At 37.8% G+C, this 24,403-nt stretch overlaps 1 protein-coding gene and 1 long non-coding RNA gene across 2 annotated transcripts in view; both read left to right on the top strand.

The window, feature by feature from the left end:
• The first annotated feature begins 16,100 nt into the window (after positions 1-16,100).
• Positions 16,101-17,582, top strand: LOC128318030 (uncharacterized). The gene is made up of 3 exons (XR_008301469.1): positions 16,101-16,187; positions 16,540-16,592; positions 17,006-17,582. It is a non-coding gene; the product is annotated as an uncharacterized LOC128318030 (long non-coding RNA).
• A 2,579-nt stretch (positions 17,583-20,161) lies between these two features.
• LOC117596825 (mucin-2-like) overlaps positions 20,162-24,403 on the top strand; it is a 30,625-nt gene continuing 26,383 nt past the window's right edge. Inside the window, exons 1-3 of the mRNA XM_053232332.1 lie at positions 20,162-20,184; positions 20,441-20,496; positions 21,551-23,388. Coding sequence (XP_053088307.1) covers positions 20,162-20,184; positions 20,441-20,496; positions 21,551-23,388 — 1,917 coding nt within the window. The remainder of the gene's footprint in view (positions 20,185-20,440; positions 20,497-21,550; positions 23,389-24,403) is intronic.

The following is a 24,403-nucleotide window of genomic DNA, read 5'->3' as shown; positions in this document are numbered from 1 at the left end:
GAAGAAATGATGTTTCAGGAATGAATGCTAGCTGCACTGAGTTGTCACTTAGGTCTCCACTATATTGCGACTGTGTCTGTTCCCCGAGCTAAACAAAAATGTAGAAACACTCAAAGTTTGTTTTAATAACCTAATTCACATAAAATTAGGGAATCTTACTGAATGCATAGCCAGCACCTTTGAGCTGAAGCTAGGACTGTTGAATATTAGATCTCTTACGTCTAAAGCGCTTATTGTTAATGAAATTATTACTGATCAGGAGTTTGATGTACTGTGTTTAACAGAAATGTGGATTAAACCTAATGAGTATGTGGCATTAAATAAAGCTAGTACTCATGGATATTTTATCATTATATTTTATAAATTTTATCATTTTTGATGTAGAAAATTAAAATAAGAAAAATAAATGATCTTGTCTAAAAGGCTGATATTTTTGTCCAGCAAATCCCAACGTTGTCACATGTTCAGGGAAAGTTTTAAATAATACCCACTTAGAGGCAATGGTAATATTAAAATAATATTTGGTAAAATACTGCCACCTTCTGGTTAAAAGCCGACACATACTGGTTAAAAACTGACAGTCTAGATTAATACTGCCATATTCTGGTTAAATACTAAAATATCCTGTTAAACTTTGTAACTTATTTGGAGGGAAAAACACAAAGGATTTTGTTCCCAAAGTTAATGAAGTCCAGTGCTAGTTGTTAATCCAGGGCATCATTTTACTATTTACTGTCCCTTGTCATATACAGTACATTTGCACAATATGATCACACTTGAATAATAAATGCTGGATTTACTTCATATCCTGGGTGAAACGTCAGCAACGTTTATTTAAAGTTCCTCTGCGTATATGTAAACTAAATAAAGTTTATGTATAAAAAATAAAGAGTTTTATATTTCATCTGTTTTAGATGCTCCGTGTCTCTTCCTGAAAAGCAGCTCAGAAGTTCTTTCTTAGGCTGAATAAAGTAAATAAAATATATTTCACACATTTTTAGCAGTAACCCCCCTTTAAAATGTATAAATGAAACTCTACAGATAGTACACAGAGGAGGAATTATAACAGGAGAGGCCCGAAGCGTCACTGCATTCTTTTAGTCAATCTGAAATGACGTCATGCGAGTACGTCACCAGTGACGGTGTGGTATTTTAAGCGATACTGTAGACTGCAGGAACGTGAAAATAAATTTCAGCACTACAGCGGAAGCTTTATTAGACATTTTATTCATTTAATTTTATTTAAAATTATTTAATTAAAGTAATTAAGCATTAAAATTCAATTAAGAAAAATAAATCAATCCTACTCAGATATTTTTGCTCAAAGAATTCAGATTAAAATTCAGATTTTATTGGTCACAGACACAGTACGAGGTGCAGTGAAATGCTTTCTTCCACTTTCCGTGACATAAAAATAGAATTTACATAAACCAGACTTTACTTCTACACAGACAGGAAAGGACAACTATGAAAATCTAAAAGTAAGGTGTAAGGGATACAAAGACAGGAGGCAGAAACAGTACGACTGTCCGGACTTTTCCGGGAAGGTTTATAATTATTTACATGCAGAAGTAATATTAAAATGACAGACTGTCTACGTAGCTATAAACAGAACAAACACCACACCGGAGAGCTAAACACTTCATCAGTTTTGTGCTTTGTGTTGTTTTGATTCCTGAAAAGGTCAGATTCCTCTCACTGCCTCATCAATACTGAGAAATATAAACCCTCCACCCTGCGGAGAGAAACTTCATCATTAATCCATCAGTCATAATCCATTCCCTCAGTCACTAATGATTTTAATATTCAGACCAATTCTCATTAGGAAGCGTTTTTGTTTTTCAACAGATTATAATCACATTTACACATCTCATAGTTTTTTATTAACTATGGTGATATTAACAATTTATATATATATATATATATATATATATATATATATATATATATATATATATATAATCTTTTTGATCTGCTGACTCCATGTCTGTAGTAAATCATTAGTGTAATTACACTGTAAATATTTAGTGTCGGGGTAATTAAGGGTGCTTCTTAAGCAGACGTTGCAGTTTATGAATGAAAGGCAACAGGCACCACAGTAAGTTGTATAATAAAAGAGGAACTGCGTTCTGTTAAGTGATGTGAAGTTCCGTGGTGCAGGTGCGCGCTGCCCTGAAACAGCACCAGACCAGCATTCTGCTTTAATCCGCTGCTACTGGATATAGAGCGCTGCTGTAGACTGCGGGAAAGTCTAAATCAATCACACGATTTTAATAGAACCTTTATTTATTTATTTATTTATTTATTTATTTATTTAGAATTTTTTAATGAAATCGAACTACAAATTTCAGCGTTGTTACATATGTTCAGGGAGAGATTTATATAATTTAGAGCTAATGCAGGATTAAAAAGAGTGATTATCTCTGCCCGTAATAAATAAATAAATAAATAAATAAATAAATAAATAAACGGAAATTCGAAACAGAATAAATGTTCAAAGCGAGTCAGACTGAAAGCGCTGCTGATCATTGTTGCAGATGAGGGAATTATTTTATGAAAGCTACAGTCCAGTTCTGCAATCAGCAGCAGTTCCGGAGAGAAGAGGCACGTCATTCCGAACATAAGCTGAAAAACTCTAAATCTAACCAAAGAACTGTTTTAATATGAAGAGGAAAAATCGACTTTAAATGCAGTGCACATTAATACATTTTAAACCAACCGGTTCTCACTTAAGCGTAAAACACTGAAGCCCTTTTAGCGTCACTGCACGCGCACAGAAGCGCGTCTTCACTATGCTGACGCAGAAAGGTTTATTGCTATTACTTAATCAGTGAATCCCCATGTGCATAGCAAACCCTGAGACTAAACCCAGAGCTGTGTTAGCCTGTAGAGGATCTCTGCTTAAACACGCATGTGCTCTAGTTTAGACAGATTGCTATGCAAAGTCATTCAGCATAAGTTTATATTACATTTGGGATATAGTTATTTTTATTTAGATCCAAGGTTTTTTCTGCTGTAAATATAACATTAAGATAGTAGAATAAGTGGATAAGTGAATAAAGCACAGTCTATAATAAAAGCTAACACTTTCGTGATTTTTTATTCTTCTTATTCTTTATTGTTAGATCTGTATAATGTCATAATATTTTAATGCTGATATTTATCAGTGGGCAGCAGTTTATTACTTGCTTGTGGAAGTTTCTTCATTAAATCTTTTCATTATTTTTGGTATGCGATCATGTTGCCGAACAAAACCTTTCCATGAGTTATGGGTCTCCTGTATCTAAATTACTGAATGTTCTCTCACTTTTCTATATTTTAAAACGCGCATATTTTGTCCTTTGTTATTTGTAAGTAATATGATACTGATAAAACATACTTTCCCCACCAAAACAGTGATCAAAAGTGCATCAGTCAATTTCTGGTATAACGTGCTCCTCTGCCTGTTCTGTTCTTTTGGTATTCACGTCTAAAATATTTGTGTTATTAGGGTAAAAATATTAGCAACAAATATTTCTACTACTTATTCTTATTTCTTATTCTACTATCTTAATGTTATATTTACAGCAGAAAAAAACCTTGGATCTAAATAAAAATAACTATATCCCAAATGTAATATAAACTTATGCTGAATGACTTTGCATAGCAATCTGTCTAAACTAGAGCACATGCGTGTTTAAGCAGAGATCCTCTACAGGCTAACACAGCTCTGGGTTTAGTCTCAGGGTTTGCTATGCACATGGGGATTCACTGATTAAGTAATAGCAATAAACCTTTCTGCGTCAGCATAGTGAAGACGCGCTTCTGTGCGCGTGCAGTGACGCTAAAAGGGCTTCAGTGTTTTACGCTTAAGTGAGAACCGGTTGGTTTAAAATGTATTAATGTGCACTGCATTTAAAGTCGATTTTTCCTCTTCATATTAAAACAGTTCTTTGGTTAGATTTAGAGTTTTTCAGCTTATGTTCGGAATGACGTGCCTCTTCTCTCCGGAACTGCTGCTGATTGCAGAACTGGACTGTAGCTTTCATAAAATAATTCCCTCATCTGCAACAATGATCAGCAGCGCTTTCAGTCTGACTCGCTTTGAACATTTATTCTGTTTCGAATTTCCGTTGATTTATTTATTTATTTATTTATTTATTTATTTATTTATTACGGGCAGAGATAATCACTCTTTTTAATCCTGCATTAGCTCTAAATTATATAAATCTCTCCCTGAACATATGTAACAACGCTGAAATTTGTAGTTCGATTTCATTAAAAAATTCTAAATAAATAAATAAATAAATAAATAAATAAATAAAGGTTCTATTAAAATCGTGTGATTGATTTAGACTTTCCCGCAGTCTACAGCAGCGCTCTATATCCAGTAGCAGCGGATTAAAGCAGAATGCTGGTCTGGTGCTGTTTCAGGGCAGCGCGCACCTGCACCACGGAACTTCACATCACTTAACAGAACGCAGTTCCTCTTTTATTATACAACTTACTGTGGTGCCTGTTGCCTTTCATTCATAAACTGCAACGTCTGCTTAAGAAGCACCCTTAATTACCCCGACACTAAATATTTACAGTGTAATTACACTAATGATTTACTACAGACATGGAGTCAGCAGATCAAAAAGATTATATATATATATATATATATATATATATATATATATATATATATATATATATATATATATATAAATTGTTAATATCACCATAGTTAATAAAAAACTATGAGATGTGTAAATGTGATTATAATCTGTTGAAAAACAAAAACGCTTCCTAATGAGAATTGGTCTGAATATTAAAATCATTAGTGACTGAGGGAATGGATTATGACTGATGGATTAATGATGAAGTTTCTCTCCGCAGGGTGGAGGGTTTATATTTCTCAGTATTGATGAGGCAGTGAGAGGAATCTGACCTTTTCAGGAATCAAAACAACACAAAGCACAAAACTGATGAAGTGTTTAGCTCTCCGGTGTGGTGTTTGTTCTGTTTATAGCTACGTAGACAGTCTGTCATTTTAATATTACTTCTGCATGTAAATAATTATAAACCTTCCCGGAAAAGTCCGGACAGTCGTACTGTTTCTGCCTCCTGTCTTTGTATCCCTTACACCTTACTTTTAGATTTTCATAGTTGTCCTTTCCTGTCTGTGTAGAAGTAAAGTCTGGTTTATGTAAATTCTATTTTTATGTCACGGAAAGTGGAAGAAAGCATTTCACTGCACCTCGTACTGTGTCTGTGACCAATAAAATCTGAATTTTAATCTGAATTCTTTGAGCAAAAATATCTGAGTAGGATTGATTTATTTTTCTTAATTGAATTTTAATGCTTAATTACTTTAATTAAATAATTTTAAATAAAATTAAATGAATAAAATGTCTAATAAAGCTTCCGCTGTAGTGCTGAAATTTATTTTCACGTTCCTGCAGTCTACAGTATCGCTTAAAATACCACACCGTCACTGGTGACGTACTCGCATGACGTCATTTCAGATTGACTAAAAGAATGCAGTGACGCTTCGGGCCTCTCCTGTTATAATTCCTCCTCTGTGTACTATCTGTAGAGTTTCATTTATACATTTTAAAGGGGGGTTACTGCTAAAAATGTGTGAAATATATTTTATTTACTTTATTCAGCCTAAGAAAGAACTTCTGAGCTGCTTTTCAGGAAGAGACACGGAGCATCTAAAACAGATGAAATATAAAACTCTTTATTTTTTATACATAAACTTTATTTAGTTTACATATACGCAGAGGAACTTTAAATAAACGTTGCTGACGTTTCACCCAGGATATGAAGTAAATCCAGCATTTATTATTCAAGTGTGATCATATTGTGCAAATGTACTGTATATGACAAGGGACAGTAAATAGTAAAATGATGCCCTGGATTAATAACTAGCACATTTCTTTTTCTTATTTTTATTTTCAGAATAAAAATTCTAAAATATTTAATGAAGCTTCTGTTTGAGCTGTGATTTATTTCCTTTTTCCCCACAGTCTATAGCATCACTCTATATCCAATATCTGAAGCTTAAAAAAACAGCACACATTTCACTCTGTTAGTGTGTTTCAGTGGATTCTGAATAGTAATAAGAGTGCATGAATATTAATGGTTATAAATGATTATTAGAGTTGATTTCAGGGTGTGAGGAGTGGGGATGGTACGTGTGACTGGGTGTTTTTTTTCGGTTTTAGATTTTTTTCCCTGAATATTTCTTGACATTTGGATCACAGATTTCATCTGTTTATTTATAAGTAGCTCTTTTGCTGCCGCAGATGATCTTAAATCTCACCTCACAGGATGATGGCAGGTGTAAAATCTGGATGGACGACTGAGTTATTTTGAAACGAGGTGTGATGTCAGAGAGGATTTTAGAACAATCGACGTTAGTTGTTAGTTGTCAGCAGCTGGAGTGAAGATGAGTTGGGTTTTTTCTTTTACAGCTTCTGGCTGCACCAATTTTTCAAACATGGTGCAATATTATACTTTTGTAAATTAAAGCAAAGTGGCCTGTAGTGAAGGAGTTTTTGTATTCAGCAGAGAAGCTATGGTGTTCACAGCTTGGACTTTTCACACTGCACATTTTTACCTCGCCTGACTTTTGGGTTATTTTCATTTCTGTCTGTTTAGGAAAACACCCTTTATTAGCCCAACACTAATACTTACAATGTAATTACGATAATGATTTACTACAGTGGAATAACTGATGAAGCGGAATATGGAAAACTCATGTTGAGACACAAGTCAGCAGATAAAAAAGGAATATATGTGTATACAGTACACAACAGAAGTGAGTACACCCCTGTGCAATATCACTTAAATGGCAAAAGATTCAAAATAGCATATTTGCTCTTATGAACAATCAAAAACAAATACTTTAGAAAGACTATATTGAAATGCAGGCCCCAAAGTTTAATACAACAAAAGTGAATACACCTGTGATCACTGACACACAAGTTATCTGTGATCACTGAAACAAAATTGAGTATACTTGTGATTTCCAATTTGCCTAATTGCATGAACACCAGAACTTTCTCAGTCTTGGACCTATGCACTGTGTCCATATGCAGGTCTGCATCATGGCTCCACATCGACAAGAATTGCCAGAGGAATCTGAATGTGAGACTTCACAAAGATGGAAGAGGATGCAGAAAGGTCAGTGACCAACTAAAAATCAGTCAAAACACAGTTGCAGCAGTAATCCGGAGGTATAGAACAGGTTTGCACTCAGGTCTCTATGGACAGTTGATAACTGAAACAAAATATACTTCATGCGTAAACTATAATGAACTTTTGTGGTTACACAATTGCACTTTTTAGATAGATAGATAGATAGATAGACGTACTTTATTGATCCCATGAGGGAAATTCTTGTGTTACAGCAACATGGTCAGTAGCAAGATACAATACGTACACACACAAAATATAAAATATAAAATACAATAAGTTAAATTAAATGTAGTAGTGCAGATATGGAACACAGCTGTAGATTTAACCAGATTTACATCAGTATTTACATAAGTACACTTGTGAAAACTGGTAGTGAATGATGAACATGCAGAACCTTGAGAATGTAGAATATAATGACAGCTTTCTAAATGATAGCTTTCTTGTAGTAGTGTAATGTGAAAGTGTTATCATCTGTCACACACAGGTGAGCTGTTGTACAATGTTATTGCGAATGGTAAGAATGAACTCCTGTAACGTTCTCTGTGACAACGAATTTAAATGAGTCTTTTGGAGAATGAGCTCCGCTGACTCTGTAGTGTGTTGTAGAGTGGATGAGACGGATTGTCCATGATGGAGAGCAGTTTGTTCAGTGACCTCCTGTTTGTGTCCAATGATAGATCCAGAAAGTAGAGTCTGCTCATTCCCTTCTTGTACACAGCATCAGTGTTGGTCCTCCAGTTCAGTCTGTCATTTAAGTGTACACCCAAATACTTGTAGTTGTTAACAATTCCAACATCCTCACCCATGAAGGTTATGGGCTTAGTCAAAGTTTTAGTCCTCCTAAAGTCCACCACCATCTCCTTGGTCTTTGTCACATTTAGGAGTAAGTCATTCTTAGTGCACAGGTCCACAAAGTTATCCAGTAGAGTCCTGTACTCCTTTTTCACTCCTTTTTGACCATATATAATTTACAGTTATAGAAGGGAATGATTTATAATTGCACTGTCCGTTTCCACCTAGATGAGGATGGGTTCCCTTTTGAGTCTGGTTCCTCTCAAGGTTTCTTTCTCATATCGTCTCAGGGAGTTTTTCCTCACCACCGTCACCTTGGGCTTGCTCATTAGGGATAAATTTATAAATTCTTAAGTTTAAAAATTCATATCCAGATTTTATATATTTCTGTAAAGTTGCTTTTTGACAATGGGTATTGTTAAAAGCACTACACATATAAAATTGAACTGAATTGAATATAGAGCCATAATAAAACTAATCAGAGCTGCAGTGGCCATCTTCCTAAAATGACGCCATGGATAGTGTGCTACTACACAATCTAGCTCTGAAAAACAGACGGGCAAGTGCTTCAGACTTGGTACAGGGGTTGCAATGGAAATCCAAGTTTCTGTGACAGCGCAGATGGTGTGAAGGACATTGCATATCACCAACCTCTAAGGATGGCTTCCAACAAAAAAAAACCTTGCTTTCTCTTCAGCACAAAACTGCAAGATTAAACTTTGCTCAAGAACATGAAAAGAAGCATGATGAATATTGGGAGCACATTTAGACCACTTTGAGACCAAGATACATTTGTTTGGCTCAGATGGGGTCCAGCATGTTTGGCGTGAAATTGGTCTGGACTATAACAGTGAATGCATAGTCCTGACAGTGAAGCACGGAGGTGGGAGTGTGATGATATGGGGTTGCATGAGTGCAGAAGGTGTTGGGGAGATGACATTTATAGATGGCACCATGAATGCATGTGGATATACCAAAGTACTGGCTGACAAGGTGACTCCTATTCAAAGCGCACTGCCAAAACCATGCAAGAGTTTCTAATGAAGAAAAAGGTGGAAACTATGATCTGGCCAAGTATGTCGCTTGACTTGAATCCAATAGAACACCTTTGGGGTATTTTAAAGAGAAAGGTAGAGCAACACAACCCCTTCAGCAAAGAGCAGCTACAAATTGTCTCTGAAGAATGGCAGAACATCTATCCAGAAATTCGTGCAACACAGGTATCCTCTATGCCGAGGAGGCTTGAGTCTGTCATCAAATGTAAAGGTGGACATACGAAGTATTGAAATAATCAAAGATTTGAATCTCAGCAATAAGTTTTCTTACGTTCAGTTCATACTGTGAACTCAACGTAATATCTGAATTAGATTGTTTTTTTTTTTCTTAATTGACTTTAGTTATTTTTAATTAAGTAATTTTAAATAAAATTAAATGAATAAAATGACTAATAAAGCTTCCGCTGTAGTGCTGAAATTTGTTCACTTTCCTGTAGTCTATAGCATCACTTAAAATACCACACCTTCACTGATGACGCACTTACATGATGTCATTTCGGATTTATTAAAAGAATGCAGTGACTCTTCGGGCCTCTCCAGAACAAAACAAAATGCACAGTCACGTACAGTATGTTCAACACATTTTCAATCAGTTGTGTCCAGTGCCATCTTTTATGCCACAGTGTCCTGGTTCAGCAGACTGAACAAACTGATTAGGGAAGCCGGACAGGTCATTAGAACCACCATAGGGTGTGTCTCAGTTAGCTCCCTAGGTGGTGAATCATTATATCGTGTTCCCGAGGTTGGGCGCTGGTAAGGGCCCTGGCTCTCTACACATTGGGACACTGATGACTCAATTTCTGGCAACAGGTCTACATACTCGCGTTGTAAAACGTCACTACTGGGATTTATCAACAACAGACAGGACTAATATCTTTCTGACATTATATGTCATAAATTTGTTTAAAGCTTAATCACACATGTTTCTGACATGGTACTTTATTTTTTAAATTATTAAAAGGTCGTTAGACTCAAATAAACTGTATATAGAATGTCAAATAAAGTTAAAAATCGCTAATGTAATTAATCATCTGAGAACTACAACAACGATTAGTTACTTACGTTTGTAGACGAAGTTGGCTAAGAGTTCGTCCACCATTTTTTTCGAGATAAGAGGCTTCAGAAAATATGATGTCATTTCCTTTAAGACAACATAGTGAACATCGTTGCTCCCAAGTTTTTGCGGTGCATTGTGGGATTCGTTTTAGGAAGCGAAAGGATTTTGTGATTGAGACAGCCCTTAAAATCGGCCTCCCTGATCAACGCCCTGACTACTGAACAAGATGCACCCCTAGACTCCTTGGAACTGACTGTTCAGAAGAGGATGCTGGATAAGCTGCTGCTTATCCTGGACAATGTTTCTCACCCCCTCCATGACTCTCTAACCAGTACCTTCAGCTCCAGACAGATCCAGACACACTGCAGCAAAGAGTGGTACATGCAGTCCATCATATCTGCTGCCATCAGCAATTATAACTCATCCACCAGATGTTGTCTATGATTGTAAGCACACAGACATGCCTCCATACAATATACTCAAGCCTCCATACACGCCTCCAACACACCTTTATACATTGCACATTATCTGCCTATCTCAAATTGTCTACACTTATTTTTACTGTTCTGTTTTTATTATATTTATTAACTCACTGTCACTTTATTCCACATGACACTGTGGAAGTATTGTACAATACTTACTTACTTACTTACTGACTTACAGATAAGTGTGTCTTGTTAGTATTTGGTGTCTGTAATATCATGTTTTATGTCTGTAATTGTCTGCTGCTGTGACAAAACGATTTCCCTCAGGGATCAATAAAGTAAACTATCTATCTATCTACCTATCTATCTGTCTATCTGTCTGTCTATGTGCATTAAGAATCATATTCTGAGTTAGTGACTTAAGTTTAAAAGTTATATTTTAATATTTACTCTGGGAAGGTTGTCAGGCTTGTCAACTTCTGGGTGCCCCATTCAGCTTATTCAATTCAGTTTTACTTATATAGTGCTTTTCACAATAGGCATTGTCACAAACAAGGTTTTAACTGGCTTTAGCTTTTCCAGAGTTAAGTACTATAAAGTCAAATGCCTTGTCATGGTAGTGACTCTTAGTTTCCTATTCAACTGGCATGACTAAAATCCCAAGAGACAAATTGTAAGCTGTCAGGGTGTGCAGTTTATAGCTGGAAGAATGCAGCAGTTAGGACACTGTGGTCAGTCAATAGCATTTCTGTCACTGGGAGTGGTGTTGCATCATCTCCCTTCTATGCAAGTGTTAAACTATATAAAACTTGTTTTGCCTGCCCCTGAACGTCTGTTGTCACACCCATGTTGCATTCAGATAACGTGAAACTTTGGTTGTTGACGCATGTACAGGTTCAAAGGAAATGCATGCACAGGCCCATGCCTTGAAGAAAAAAGCCTGACTTTTTCTGCTAAAAATTTTCAGACAGATATAAAAACAAGCAGCATGATAAATTTTAAAATACATACATAAAGTCCCCTCTGAAAGTATTGGAACAGCCAATTATTATTATTATTTTTTTGCTATGCACTGAAGACATTTGGGTTTGAGATCAAAAGATAAATATGAGACAATAGATCAGAATTTCAGCTTTCATTTCCTGATATTTACATCTAGATGTGTTAAACAACCTAGAACATGGCACCTTTTGTTTGAACCAACCCATATTTGAAGTGTTCAGAAATATTGGAACATGTGACTGACAGGTGTTTCTTCTTGCCAGGTGTTGCCCTGTTAGATTGATTGTTTAAACAATTAATAGCTCTGTCTAGTCTCGTCTTTATTAAGTAGAGAGAGCCATGTCTACTTACTTTGTCTACTCTTAATCTCATTGCTTGTACAGTGGCTTTGATAGATTATTCCTCTTTTCTCAGCTTCAAAATGGCTTCCTTTTCTCCCAAAGACAGCTCTCTGGTCTTCATATCGGTTTATCCTTTTTAACAATGAATGCAGTCTTCACAGGCAAAACCCAATTCTTTTGTATCTGCTATATACTGAAGACATTTGAGTTTGATCTCTTGAAGACAATTGCTATTCCAATACTTTTCATTCCCTCCTGCTTTTCCAACACTGCATCAAGGAGGGCAAATTGTGCAAGAGAGGCTGAAGTGAGCAGACTTCTGTCCGAAAGTCTTATTATATTAGCATTTTTTATTGGTATAGACATGAGTCAAAATAACATCCATTTCTGCCTCTGAAAAATTCCTTTTCTTTGCAGTTTAGCTGTTTTGCTCAGTTCTCTGTGAGCTTTACCTTTTATGGAGTTTGGTGGGCATTACTAAATGCAAATGATATGTACCCTGAATGTGCTTTGCAGTTTCCTGGTGATTGCCATTCTTTTAATTGACAAACTTTCGGAATCTGGCAGTAATTTTTTGGTCAGTGTGGGCACAAAAATATTTACACACAACTGTACTACAATTTTGATAAGTGAGGCCCAGTATCGATTGTTAAATATTCCTTTATACATTGTTTTACTTTAAGCAGATACCTGTCATCTGGCCTGCGAAAACATGTAGCTGTGTGTCATCAGCATAGTATTGGAAAATAACACCAATATTTTTCATGAGACACTCTACTGAACACTAGCCTGGCTTGTAAGACTATGCAGGCAGTAACTGGAGCTCAGGATTGTGTCTTGGATCACGTCTTTGATCATGTCAATCCCAGTTTTATACATTTTATTGACTTCTGTTCTGGCTCTTGGAGCCCTAAATGGATTTTTTTTTAGTACCAGTGTATCTCTAGAAGTGTTAAAGCCCACTCTGAGCACTTATGCTTTCGTGGCAGGACTGTTACTAATCTTGAGGATCAGCTGCAGCTGTCAAATGAATAAATGATTACGTGTAAAAATAAATCTCTATATGTTTAGAATTGAGACATATTATTATGTCAACTCTGTGCAATTTGTCATCCTAATTACATAAGTACTTATGATAATTGACCATTAAATTTATGCAATAACTTTAATGCATAATTAAGGAATTGTATTTTATTACTGTTAGGTGCTTAGAAAGGGTGTGTATCTGTGAGAGACAAATTCGTTCTACCTGACACACCCTTTTCTAAAGCTCCAATTTTACCTCAGGCTTGTTCGCAAACAAAGTGGTGTAAAGTAACGGTTAGACAAAAACAATCCATTAACACTGGTTCAGCACACACACACACACACACACACACACATATATATATATATATATATATATATATATATATATATATATATATATATATATATATATATATATATATATATATATTCTTTAAATATTCTGCTTTTTAAAGAAAACCAAATTTGGACACCTGGTTCTTGAAATTCAGTGAGTCATAAAAATATTGACATAAAACATAAAAATCAGCATTTCTGTGATTAAACTGTTATGCCTTAAAGTTACATATGCATCACATTATCAACATATGCATTATTTCACACAGAAGCAACTAATTCCTGGAATCATATTTGAGTCAGTTCTTCCACAAAAATAATTGTGATATTGAACTGTTGATGTTAAGGAAGGTTTCTGCTGAAGTAGTGCTTTTTAAAAGAAATATAATAAAATACATAATGAAACAATGAATTTATTTTTTAATAAAATATAAATTTAATATTTACGTGTAGCATCCAACATCAATGTGTCATGTAATGATATAAACCTCCTCACATACACACACACAGTTGCCACCTTACATTTAAAGACAAGTAGGCTGATTAGTTTTCTTTAAGAATAGAATTATGTGGTACAGCACTCTTTATACCACAGTGTGTGAATGTGTGTGAGATGGAGAATGATCAGCGTGTGAATGTGTAAAGGTGAGTAAGTGTGTGTAAGACAGAAAGAGTGAGAGGTTTGGCATGTGGACCCACCCTGAACAACATGTAGGTATTACTGCATTTATAAGATACTTTTCACGTTTGTCTTTGTGTGTGTGTGTGTGACTCAAACTGACAGATATAATTTGGACGTCTGACAAAGGTGTGTATGTCTGATATATGGAGTTATTCTTAGACACGCCTTTAGCTTTGAATCTATAAACCTTTACAAACCTATTAGGTCATGAAACACAGGAACAACATTCCAGTATTGGGTGAATCATTTTCAATTTGTATTCAAAACACGTTGTATAAAACAGTGACGCAGTATAACAATAGAGCCACTACGTCAACAGGGTGCAAGAGATATTTTTAGAAGTTGGTGTTTTTTCACATTTTACATACAATTTTCTTATTTTCATTTTATGTCACCACATATCTCCTGGTCTTAGTCCCTTTACTGATTTTGTTGCCAATTATACAAACAGCATTTGTGCTCTAAAATTCATGTGGAAGGTTTTCTTTCAAAACAATGATTAACTAATAATAATAAACTATCAATAAACAGCTTTTATTAAAAAAAAATAGAGTTAGGGTTAAGGCTACGATTAGACCAGTGGCAGCTGGTGGTTTTTAAAATGGGGAAACACAGGTGTATGTTATTGAACTATATACCTGTGTGTGCTTTGTTTTACCTGTTCCACCTTTGGTTTTCTGTTTTCCAAAATCAAGTTGGCAAAATTAGTAATGTCTGCCAGCTAAAGAAATGTAGTGAACTAGATATCCAGCCCTATAAACAAACAAAAAAGGAACACAAAAATCAAATAAAAAAATCAAACAAATAAAAATAAACAAATAAAAAAAAACTTTGAGATGTTAGCCATGTTTATAACTGTTACAATAATTTGTAACCATTATCATGTGGAAAAGCCATGTGTTAAGGCGGTACAAGCAAAGAGCACCTGTCCAATTAAATGTTGAGATATTTTTTCTTACATTTTCCCCTGAATGAATGAATGAATGAATGAAAATAATAAAACAAGCAGCTATTTTTTAAATCAGCTATTCAAGAAAAATATTTAAAGTGCTTAAATAAAAAAAAAAAACTGATGAAATGAGCCTGCAGATGTGAAATGCACGCATGGTTGAAATGGAGTATGGCATTAGTGAGGTCAGGCTCTGATGTTGGGATGTCGAGGAGGTCTGGGGTGCAGTCGGTGTTCCAGTTCATCCCAAAGGTGTTCAGTGGGGTTGAGGTCAGGGCTCTGTGCAGGACACTCGAGTTCTTCCACTCCAACATTCACACACCATGTCTTCATGGAGCTTGCTTTGTGTACAGGGGCATTGTCATGCTGGAACAGGTTTCAGCCTCTTAGTTCCAGTGAAGGGAAATTGTAATGCTGCAGCAAACAAAGACATTCTATACAAGCGTGTGCTTAAAACGTTGTGACAACAGTTTGGGGAAGGCCCACATATTGGTGTGATATTCAAGTTTCCACATAGTTTTGGCCAGATAGTGTATTTTCTTGGTTACTAGTTTTACCTGTCGCTGTTTAAATTTTATTTATTATGTGATACATTTTAATTTAATTCATTTCCATAGCTCACCATTTAAATTTTCACATTTAAATAAAAAAAATTATCTTATCCTTTATATATATATATAATTATTTTATAGGTTCAAGGTTCTTTATTTGTCACATACATATTACATACATGTGATGTAATGTAGTGAAATGTTTTTCCTTAGTGCCTCATTAAATTTTTACATTTACGTTAGTTTCACATTAACTAGATTTTTAAAATGCATTTTAATTTTTTTGTTCAATTAAATTTTATTTGGATAAAGCTTTTAACAATAGACAGTCATTAAAAAGGCTTTACAGCTTTACAGAAATTTTAAAATGCAGTCGATTAATGCACATTTGTAAAATTGTACAGAAAATCATATCACTGTTAAACTGAGTCAGTTTTAAAATCAATTCGCTATAGTCTGGACTACAAATAATTTAACAGGAGAATACAGCATCAAAATTGTTCTCTTTAAATTATTGGTAATGTGGTAAACTGATGAAAGACTGTTTTACATAATTCTATTTCTGATCAAATCTGTATGAAGAAACACCCATTATTGTTAAGATGCATAAAAATAGCTTTTGTCATGAGAAGGTGGAGACGCCTCCTGAGCTACACCTATAACCACTCCTTATAAAGCCAGTGGTAAATCAGTTTCCAAGACAAAAGTCTGTTGTCATTAAAGCTATTGCTGAGAGAGTTACAGGGAAAGGATTATCATTTGAGATTGGAAAGTTATGACTTTGAAGAATAAAATAAGGTAATATATCTCTTTGTTTTTTTTTAACTCTCAGTTTAGCTTCTGATCAATTTGCCCATATTTTTTCCCCAAAATTTAGACCAGCATTAAAACAGCAGTTAAATTGAGAAACCATATATTCTGATTTTGTTGTTGAATATAGTAGAATATGGTGTCAGCATATAAACTAAAAATGAATCATTTTATTATTATTATTATTATTATTATTATTATTATTATTGTTATTATTATTATTGCTGTTGTTATTCTTGCTGCTGCTGTTGTTGTATTGTACAGTTGTTGCAATATTGAATTTTTTTTAACACATTCAAAACAATTAAAACTCCAATTTGATATCATTGAATATCAACAGGTCTGCATTTTTTAAAAGTAATGGCACCAGAAACACTACTCTTGTCACAATATGTAAGTAAACATACTACTTCACTTTAAAATGAAACATATGTTTATCCTGTATTTTACAACACAACTACAATACTATATTATTATTATTATTATTATTATTATTATTATTATTATTATTATTATGTATATACTTGTAACTACCTTTGCACAAATTTAGCCTATCAAATTATCAAATCAATCAAATTATGCCCACTAGAAAAAGTGAAACAGTGAAATGGCTCACTTTTATAAAAGTGGGTTTTAATAGTTTTAAATTAATAATTATGTCTAATATAAAGGGATCATCTTGCAACATCTGTGACAGATGTTTAGGGAGATAAAATAATCACTGGTTTTGAATTAAATGAGAAAAAGTATGAAGTGAAATCAATGTGTTTAAATACATTAAATAATTATAGTCTATACTTGGACAGTATGTCTATTGCTGGTATTTAGTGGGACTGGAGCCCAAAGTACAACACCATTTACAACAGAAACCACAGAAGGGACAACTGAAATGCAGGCTACAATGACCACCGAAACAAAAGCGGCAGGAACGATTGCATCGACAAATATTCCACCTCTAACCAGTGCAACTGCAGAAGCAACAACTACAGAGGAAAGCACCACAGCTACAACTGTACCAACTACAACACCAACAACAGACCTGACCAGTACCACTGTATCCACAACACAGGCTACAACAAACACAAAAACAACAACAGTAGAAACAGCTGCATCTACAACTACTCCAGCTCCAAGCAGTACAACTGGGGAACCAACAACTACAGAGGAAACAACCACAGCTACAACTGTACCAACTACACAACCAACAACAGACCTGACCAGTACCACTGTATCCACAACACAGGCTACAACGAACACAGAAACAACAACACCAGAGGCTGCATCTACAACTACTCCAGCTCCAACCACTACAACTGTGGAATCAACAACTACAGAGGAAACAACCACAGCTACAACTGTAGCAACTACAACACCAACAACAGAACTGACCAGTACCGCTGTATCCACAACACAGGCTACAACAAACACGGAAACAACAACACCAGAGGCTGCATCTACAACTACTCCAGCTCCAACCACTACAACTGTGGAACCAACAACTACAGAGGAAACAACCACAGCTACAACTGTACCAACTACAACACCAACAACAGAACTGACCAGTACCGCTGTATCCACAACACAGGCTACAACAAACACGGAAACAACAACAGTGGAAACAGCTGCATCTACAACTACTCCAGCTCCAAGCACTACAACTGTGAAACCAACAACTACAGAGGAAACAACCACAGCTACAACTGTACCAACTACAACACCAACAACAGACCTGACCAGTACCGCTGTATCCACAACACAGGGTACAACAAACACAGAAACAACAACAGTAGAAACAGCTGCATCTACAACTACTCCAGCTCCAAGCACTACAACTGTGAAACCAACAACTACAGAGGAAACAACCACAGCTACAACTGTACCAACTACAACACCAACAACAGACCTGACCAGTACCACTGTATCCACAACACAGGCTACAACAAACACGGAAACAACAACACCAGAGGCTGCATCTACAACTACTCCAGCTCCAAGCACTACAACTGTGGAACCAACAACTACAGAGGAAACAACCACAGCTACAAGTGTACAAACTACAACACCAACAACAGACCTGACCAGTACCGCTGTATCCACAACACAGGCTACAACAAACACGGAAACAACAACAGTAGAAACAGCTGCATCTACAACTACTCCAGCTCCAACCACTACAACTGTGGAACCAACAACTACAGAGAAAACAACCACAGCTACAACTGTAGCAACTACAACACCAACAACAGACCTGACCAGTACCGCTGTATCCACAACACAGGCTACAACAGAGGCTACAACAAACACAGAAACAACAACAGTAGAAACTAGATCTACAACTACTCCAGCTCCAACCACTACAACTGTGGAACCAACAACTACAGAGGAAACAACCACAGCTACAACTGTACCAGCTACAACACCAACAACAGACCTGACCAGTACTGCTGTATCCACAACACAGGCTACAACAAACACGGAAACAACAACACCAGAGGCTGCATCTACAACTACTCCAGCTCCAAGCACTACAACTGTGGAACCAACAACTACAGAGGAAACAACTACAGCTACAACTGTAGCAACTACAGCACCAACAACAGACCTGACCAGTACCACTGTATCCACAACACAGGCTACAACAAACACAGAAACAACAACACCAGCGGCTACATCTACAACTACTCCAGCTCCAAGCACTACAACTGTGAAACCAACAACTACAGAGGAAACAACCACAGCTACAACTGTACCAACTACAACAACAACAACAGACCTGACCAGTACCGCTGTATCCACAACACAGGCTACAACAAACACAGAAACAACAACAGTAGAAACAGCTGCATCTACAACTACTCCAGCTCCAAGCACTACAACTGTGAAACCAACAACTACAGAGGAAACAACCACAGCTACAACTGTAGCAACTACAACACCAACAACAGACCTGACCAGTACCGCTGTATCCACAACACAGGCTACAACAAACACAGAAACAACAACAGTAGAAACAGCTGTATCTACAACTACTCCAGCTCCAAGCACTACAACTGTGGAACCAACAACTACAGAGGAAACAACCACAGCTACAACTGTAGCAACTACAACACCAACAACAGAACTGACCAGTACCGCTGTATCCACAACACAGGCTACAACAAACACAGAAACAACAACAGTAGAAACAGCTGCATCTACAACTACTCCAGCTCCAAGCACTACAACTGTGAAACCAACAACTACAGAGGAAACAACCACAGCTACAACTGTAGCAACTACAACACCAACAACAGACCTGACCAGTACTGCTGTATCCACAACACAGGCTACAACACAGGCTACAACAAACACAGAAACAACAACAGTAGAAACAGCTGCATCTACAACTACTCCAGCTCCAAGCACTACAACTGTGGAACCAACAACTACAGAGGAAACAACCACAGCTACAACTGTAGCAACTACAACACCAACAACAGACCTGACCAGTACCACTGTATCCACAACACAGGCTACAACACAGGCTACAACAAACACAGAAACAACAACAGTAGAAACAGCTGCATCTACAACTACTCCAGCTCCAACCACTACAACTGTGGAAGCAACAACTACAGAGAAAACAACCACAGCTACAACTGTACCAACTACAACACCAACAACAGACCTGACCAGTACCACTGTATCCACAACACAGGCTACAACGAACACAGAAACAACAACACCAGAGGCTGCATCTACAACTACTCCAGCTCCAACCACTACAACTGTGGAACCAACAACTTCAGATGAAACAACCACAGCTACAACTGTAGCAACTACAACACCAACAACAGACCTGACCAGTACCGCTGTATCCACAACAAAGGCTACAACGAACACAGAAACAACAACAGTAGAAACAGCTGCATCTACAACTACTCCAGCTCCAACCACTACAACTGTGGAACCAACAACTTCAGATGAAACAACTACAGCTACAACTGTAGCAACTACAACACCAACAACAGACCTGACCAGTACCACTGTATCCACAACAAAGGCTACAACGAACACAGAAACAACAACACCAGAGGCTGCATCTACAACTACTCCAGCTCCAACCACTTCAACTGTGGAACCAACAACTACAGAGGAAACAACCACAGCTACAACTGTACCAACTACAACACCAACAACAGAACTGACAAGTACTGCTGTATCCACAACACAGGCTACAACACAGGCTAAAACAAACACAGAAACAACAACAGTAGAAACTACATCTACAACGACTCCAGCTCCAACCACTACAACTGTGGAACCAACAACTACAGAGGAAACAACCACAGCTACAACTGTACCAGCTACAACACCAACAACAGAACTGACCAGTACTGCTGTATCCACAACACAGGCTAAAACACAGGCTACAACAAACACAGAAACAACAACAGTAGAAACAGCTGCATCTACAACTACTCCAGCTCCAAGCACTACAACTGTGGAACCAACAACTACAGAGGAAACAACTACAGCTACAACTGTAGCAACTACAGCACCAACAACAGACCTGACCAGTACCACTGTATCCACAACACAGGCTACAACAAACACAGAAACAACAACACCAGCGGCTACATCTACAACTACTCCAGCTCCAAGCACTACAACTGTGGAACCAACAACTACAGAGGAAACAACCACAGCTACAACTGTACCAACTACAACAACAACAACAGACCTGACCAGTACCGCTGTATCCACAACACAGGCTACAACAAACACAGAAACAACAACAGTAGAAACAGCTGTATCTACAACTACTCCAGCTCCAAGCACTACAACTGTGGAACCAACAACTACAGAGGAAACAACCACAGCTACAACTGTAGCAACTACAACACCAACAACAGAACTGACCAGTACCGCTGTATCCACAACACAGGCTACAACAAACACGGAAACAACAACACCAGAGGCTGCATCTACAACTACTCCAGCTCCAACCACTACAACTGTGGAACCAACAACTACAGAGGAAACAACCACAGCTACAACAATACCAACTACAACACCAACAACAGAACTGACCAGTACCGCTGTATCCACAACACAGGCTACAACAAACACGGAAACAACAGCAGTGGAAACAGCTGCATCTACAACTACTCCAGCTCCAAGCACTACAACTGTGAAACCAACAACTACAGAGGAAACAACCACAGCTACAACTGTACCAACTACAACACCAACAACAGACCTGACCAGTACCACTGTATCCACAACACAGGCTACAACAAACACGGAAACAACAACACCAGAGGCTGCATCTACAACTACTCCAGCTCCAAGCACTACAACTGTGGAACCAACAACTACAGAGGAAACAACCACAGCTACAAGTGTACAAACTACAACACCAACAACAGACCTGACCAGTACCGCTGTATCCACAACACAGGCTACAACAAACACGGAAACAACAACAGTGGAAACAGCTGCATCTACAACTACTCCAGCTCCAAGCACTACAACTGTGAAACCAACAACTACAGAGGAAACAACCACAGCTACAACTGTACCAACTACAACACCAACAACAGACCTGACCAGTACCACTGTATCCACAACACAGGCTACAACAAACACGGAAACAACAACACCAGAGGCTGCATCTACATCTACTCCAGCTCCAAGCACTACAACTGTGGAACCAACAACTACAGAGGAAACAACCACAGCTACAAGTGTACAAACTACAACACCAACAACAGACCTGACCAGTACCGCTGTATCCACAACACAGGCTACAACAAACACGGAAACAACAACAGTAGAAACAGCTGCATCTACAACTACTCCAGCTCCAACCACTACAACTGTGGAACCAACAACTACAGAGAAAACAACTACAGCTACAACTGTACCAACTACAACACCAACAACAGACCTGACCAGTACCGCTGTATCCACAACACAGGCTACAACAGAGGCTACAACAAACACAGAAACAACAACAGTAGAAACTACATCTACAACTACTCCAGCTCCAAGCACTACAACTGTGGAACCAACAACTACAGAGGAAACAACCACAGCTACAACTGTACCAGCTACAACACCAACAACAGACCTGACCAGTACTGCTGTATCCACAACACAGGCTACAACAAACACGGAAACAACAACACCAGAGGCTGCATCTACAACTACTCCAGCTCCAAGCACTACAACTGTGGAACCAACAACTACAGAGGAAACAACTACAGCTACAACTGTACCAACTACAACACCAACAACAGACCTGACCAGTACCGCTGTATCCACAACACAGGCTACAACAAACACGGAAACAACAACAGTGGAAACAGCTGCATCTACAACTACTCCAGCTCCAAGCACTACAACTGTGAAACCAACAACTACAGAGGAAACAACCACAGCTACAACTGTACCAACTACAACACCAACAACAGACCTGACCAGTAGCGCTCTATCCACAACACAGGCTACAACACAGGCTACAACAAACACAGAAACAACAACAGTAGAAACAGCTGCATCTACAACTACTCCAGCTCCAAGCACTACAACTGTGGAACCAACAAGTACAGAGGAAACAACCAGAGCTACAAGTGTACAAACTACAACACCAACAACAGACCTGACCAGTACCGCTGTATCCACAACACAGGCTAAAACAAACACGGAAACAACAACAGTAGAAACAGCTGCATCTACAACTACTCCAGCTCCAACCACTACAACTGTGGAACCAACAACTACAGAGAAAACAACCACAGCTACAACTGTACCAACTACAACACCAACAACAGACCTGACCAGTACCGCTGTATCCACAACACAGGCTACAACAGAGGCTACAACAAACACAGAAACAACAACAGTAGAAACAGCTGCATCTACAACTACTCCAGCTCCAAGCACTACAACTGTGGAACCAACAACTACAGAGAAAACAACCACAGCTACAACTGTACCAACTACAACACCAACAACAGACCTGACCAGTACCACTGTATCCACAACACAGGCTACAACGAACACAGAAACAACAACACCAGAGGCTGCATCTACAACGACTCCAGCTCCAACCACTACAACTGTGGAACCAACAACTTCAGATGAAACAACTACAGCTACAACTGTAGCAACTACAACACCAACAACAGACCTGACCAGTACCGCTGTATCCACAACAAAGGCTACAACAAACACAGAAACAACAACAGTAGAAACAGCTGCATCTACAACTACTCCAGCTCCAACCACTACAACTGTGGAACCAACAACTTCAGATGAAACAACTACAGCTACAACTGTAGCAACTACAACACCAACAACAGACCTGACCAGTACCACTGTATCCACAACAAAGGCTACAACGAACACAGAAACAACAACACCAGAGGCTGCATCTACAACTACTCCAGCTCCAACCACTACAACTGTGGAACCAACAACTACAGAGGAAACAACCACAGCTACAACTGTACCAACTACAACACCAACAACAGAACTGACAAGTACTGCTGTATCCACAACACAGGCTAAAACAAACACAGAAACAACAACAGTAGAAACTACATCTACAACGACTCCAGCTCCAACCACTACAACTGTGGAACCAACAACTACAGAGGAAACAACCACAGCTACAACTGTACCAGCTACAACACCAACAACAGACCTGACCAGTACTGCTGTATCCACAACACAGGCTACAACAAACACGGAAACAACAACACCAGAGGCTGCATCTACAACTACTCCAGCTCCAAGCACTACAACTGTGGAACCAACAACTACAGAGGAAACAACTACAGCTACAACTGTACCAACTACAACACCAACAACAGACCTGACCAGTACCGCTGTATCCACAACACAGGCTACAACAAACACGGAAACAACAACAGTGGAAACAGCTGCATCTACAACTACTCCAGCTCCAAGCACTACAACTGTGAAACCAACAACTACAGAGGAAACAACCACAGCTACAACTGTACAAACTACAACACCAACAACAGACCTGACCAGTACCACTGTATCCACAACACAGGCTACAACAAACACGGAAACAACAACACCAGAGGCTGCATCTACAACTACTCCAGCTCCAAGCACTACAACTGTGGAACCAACAACTACAGAGGAAACAACCACAGCTACAAGTGTACAAACTACAACACCAACAA

This window comes from Pangasianodon hypophthalmus, chromosome 3, assembly GCF_027358585.1.
Source record: "Pangasianodon hypophthalmus isolate fPanHyp1 chromosome 3, fPanHyp1.pri, whole genome shotgun sequence".
Classification (NCBI taxonomy): domain Eukaryota; kingdom Metazoa; phylum Chordata; class Actinopteri; order Siluriformes; family Pangasiidae; genus Pangasianodon; species Pangasianodon hypophthalmus.
Note: the sequence above shows the minus strand (reverse complement) of the source record. Positions and strands in the feature narration are given on the sequence as shown.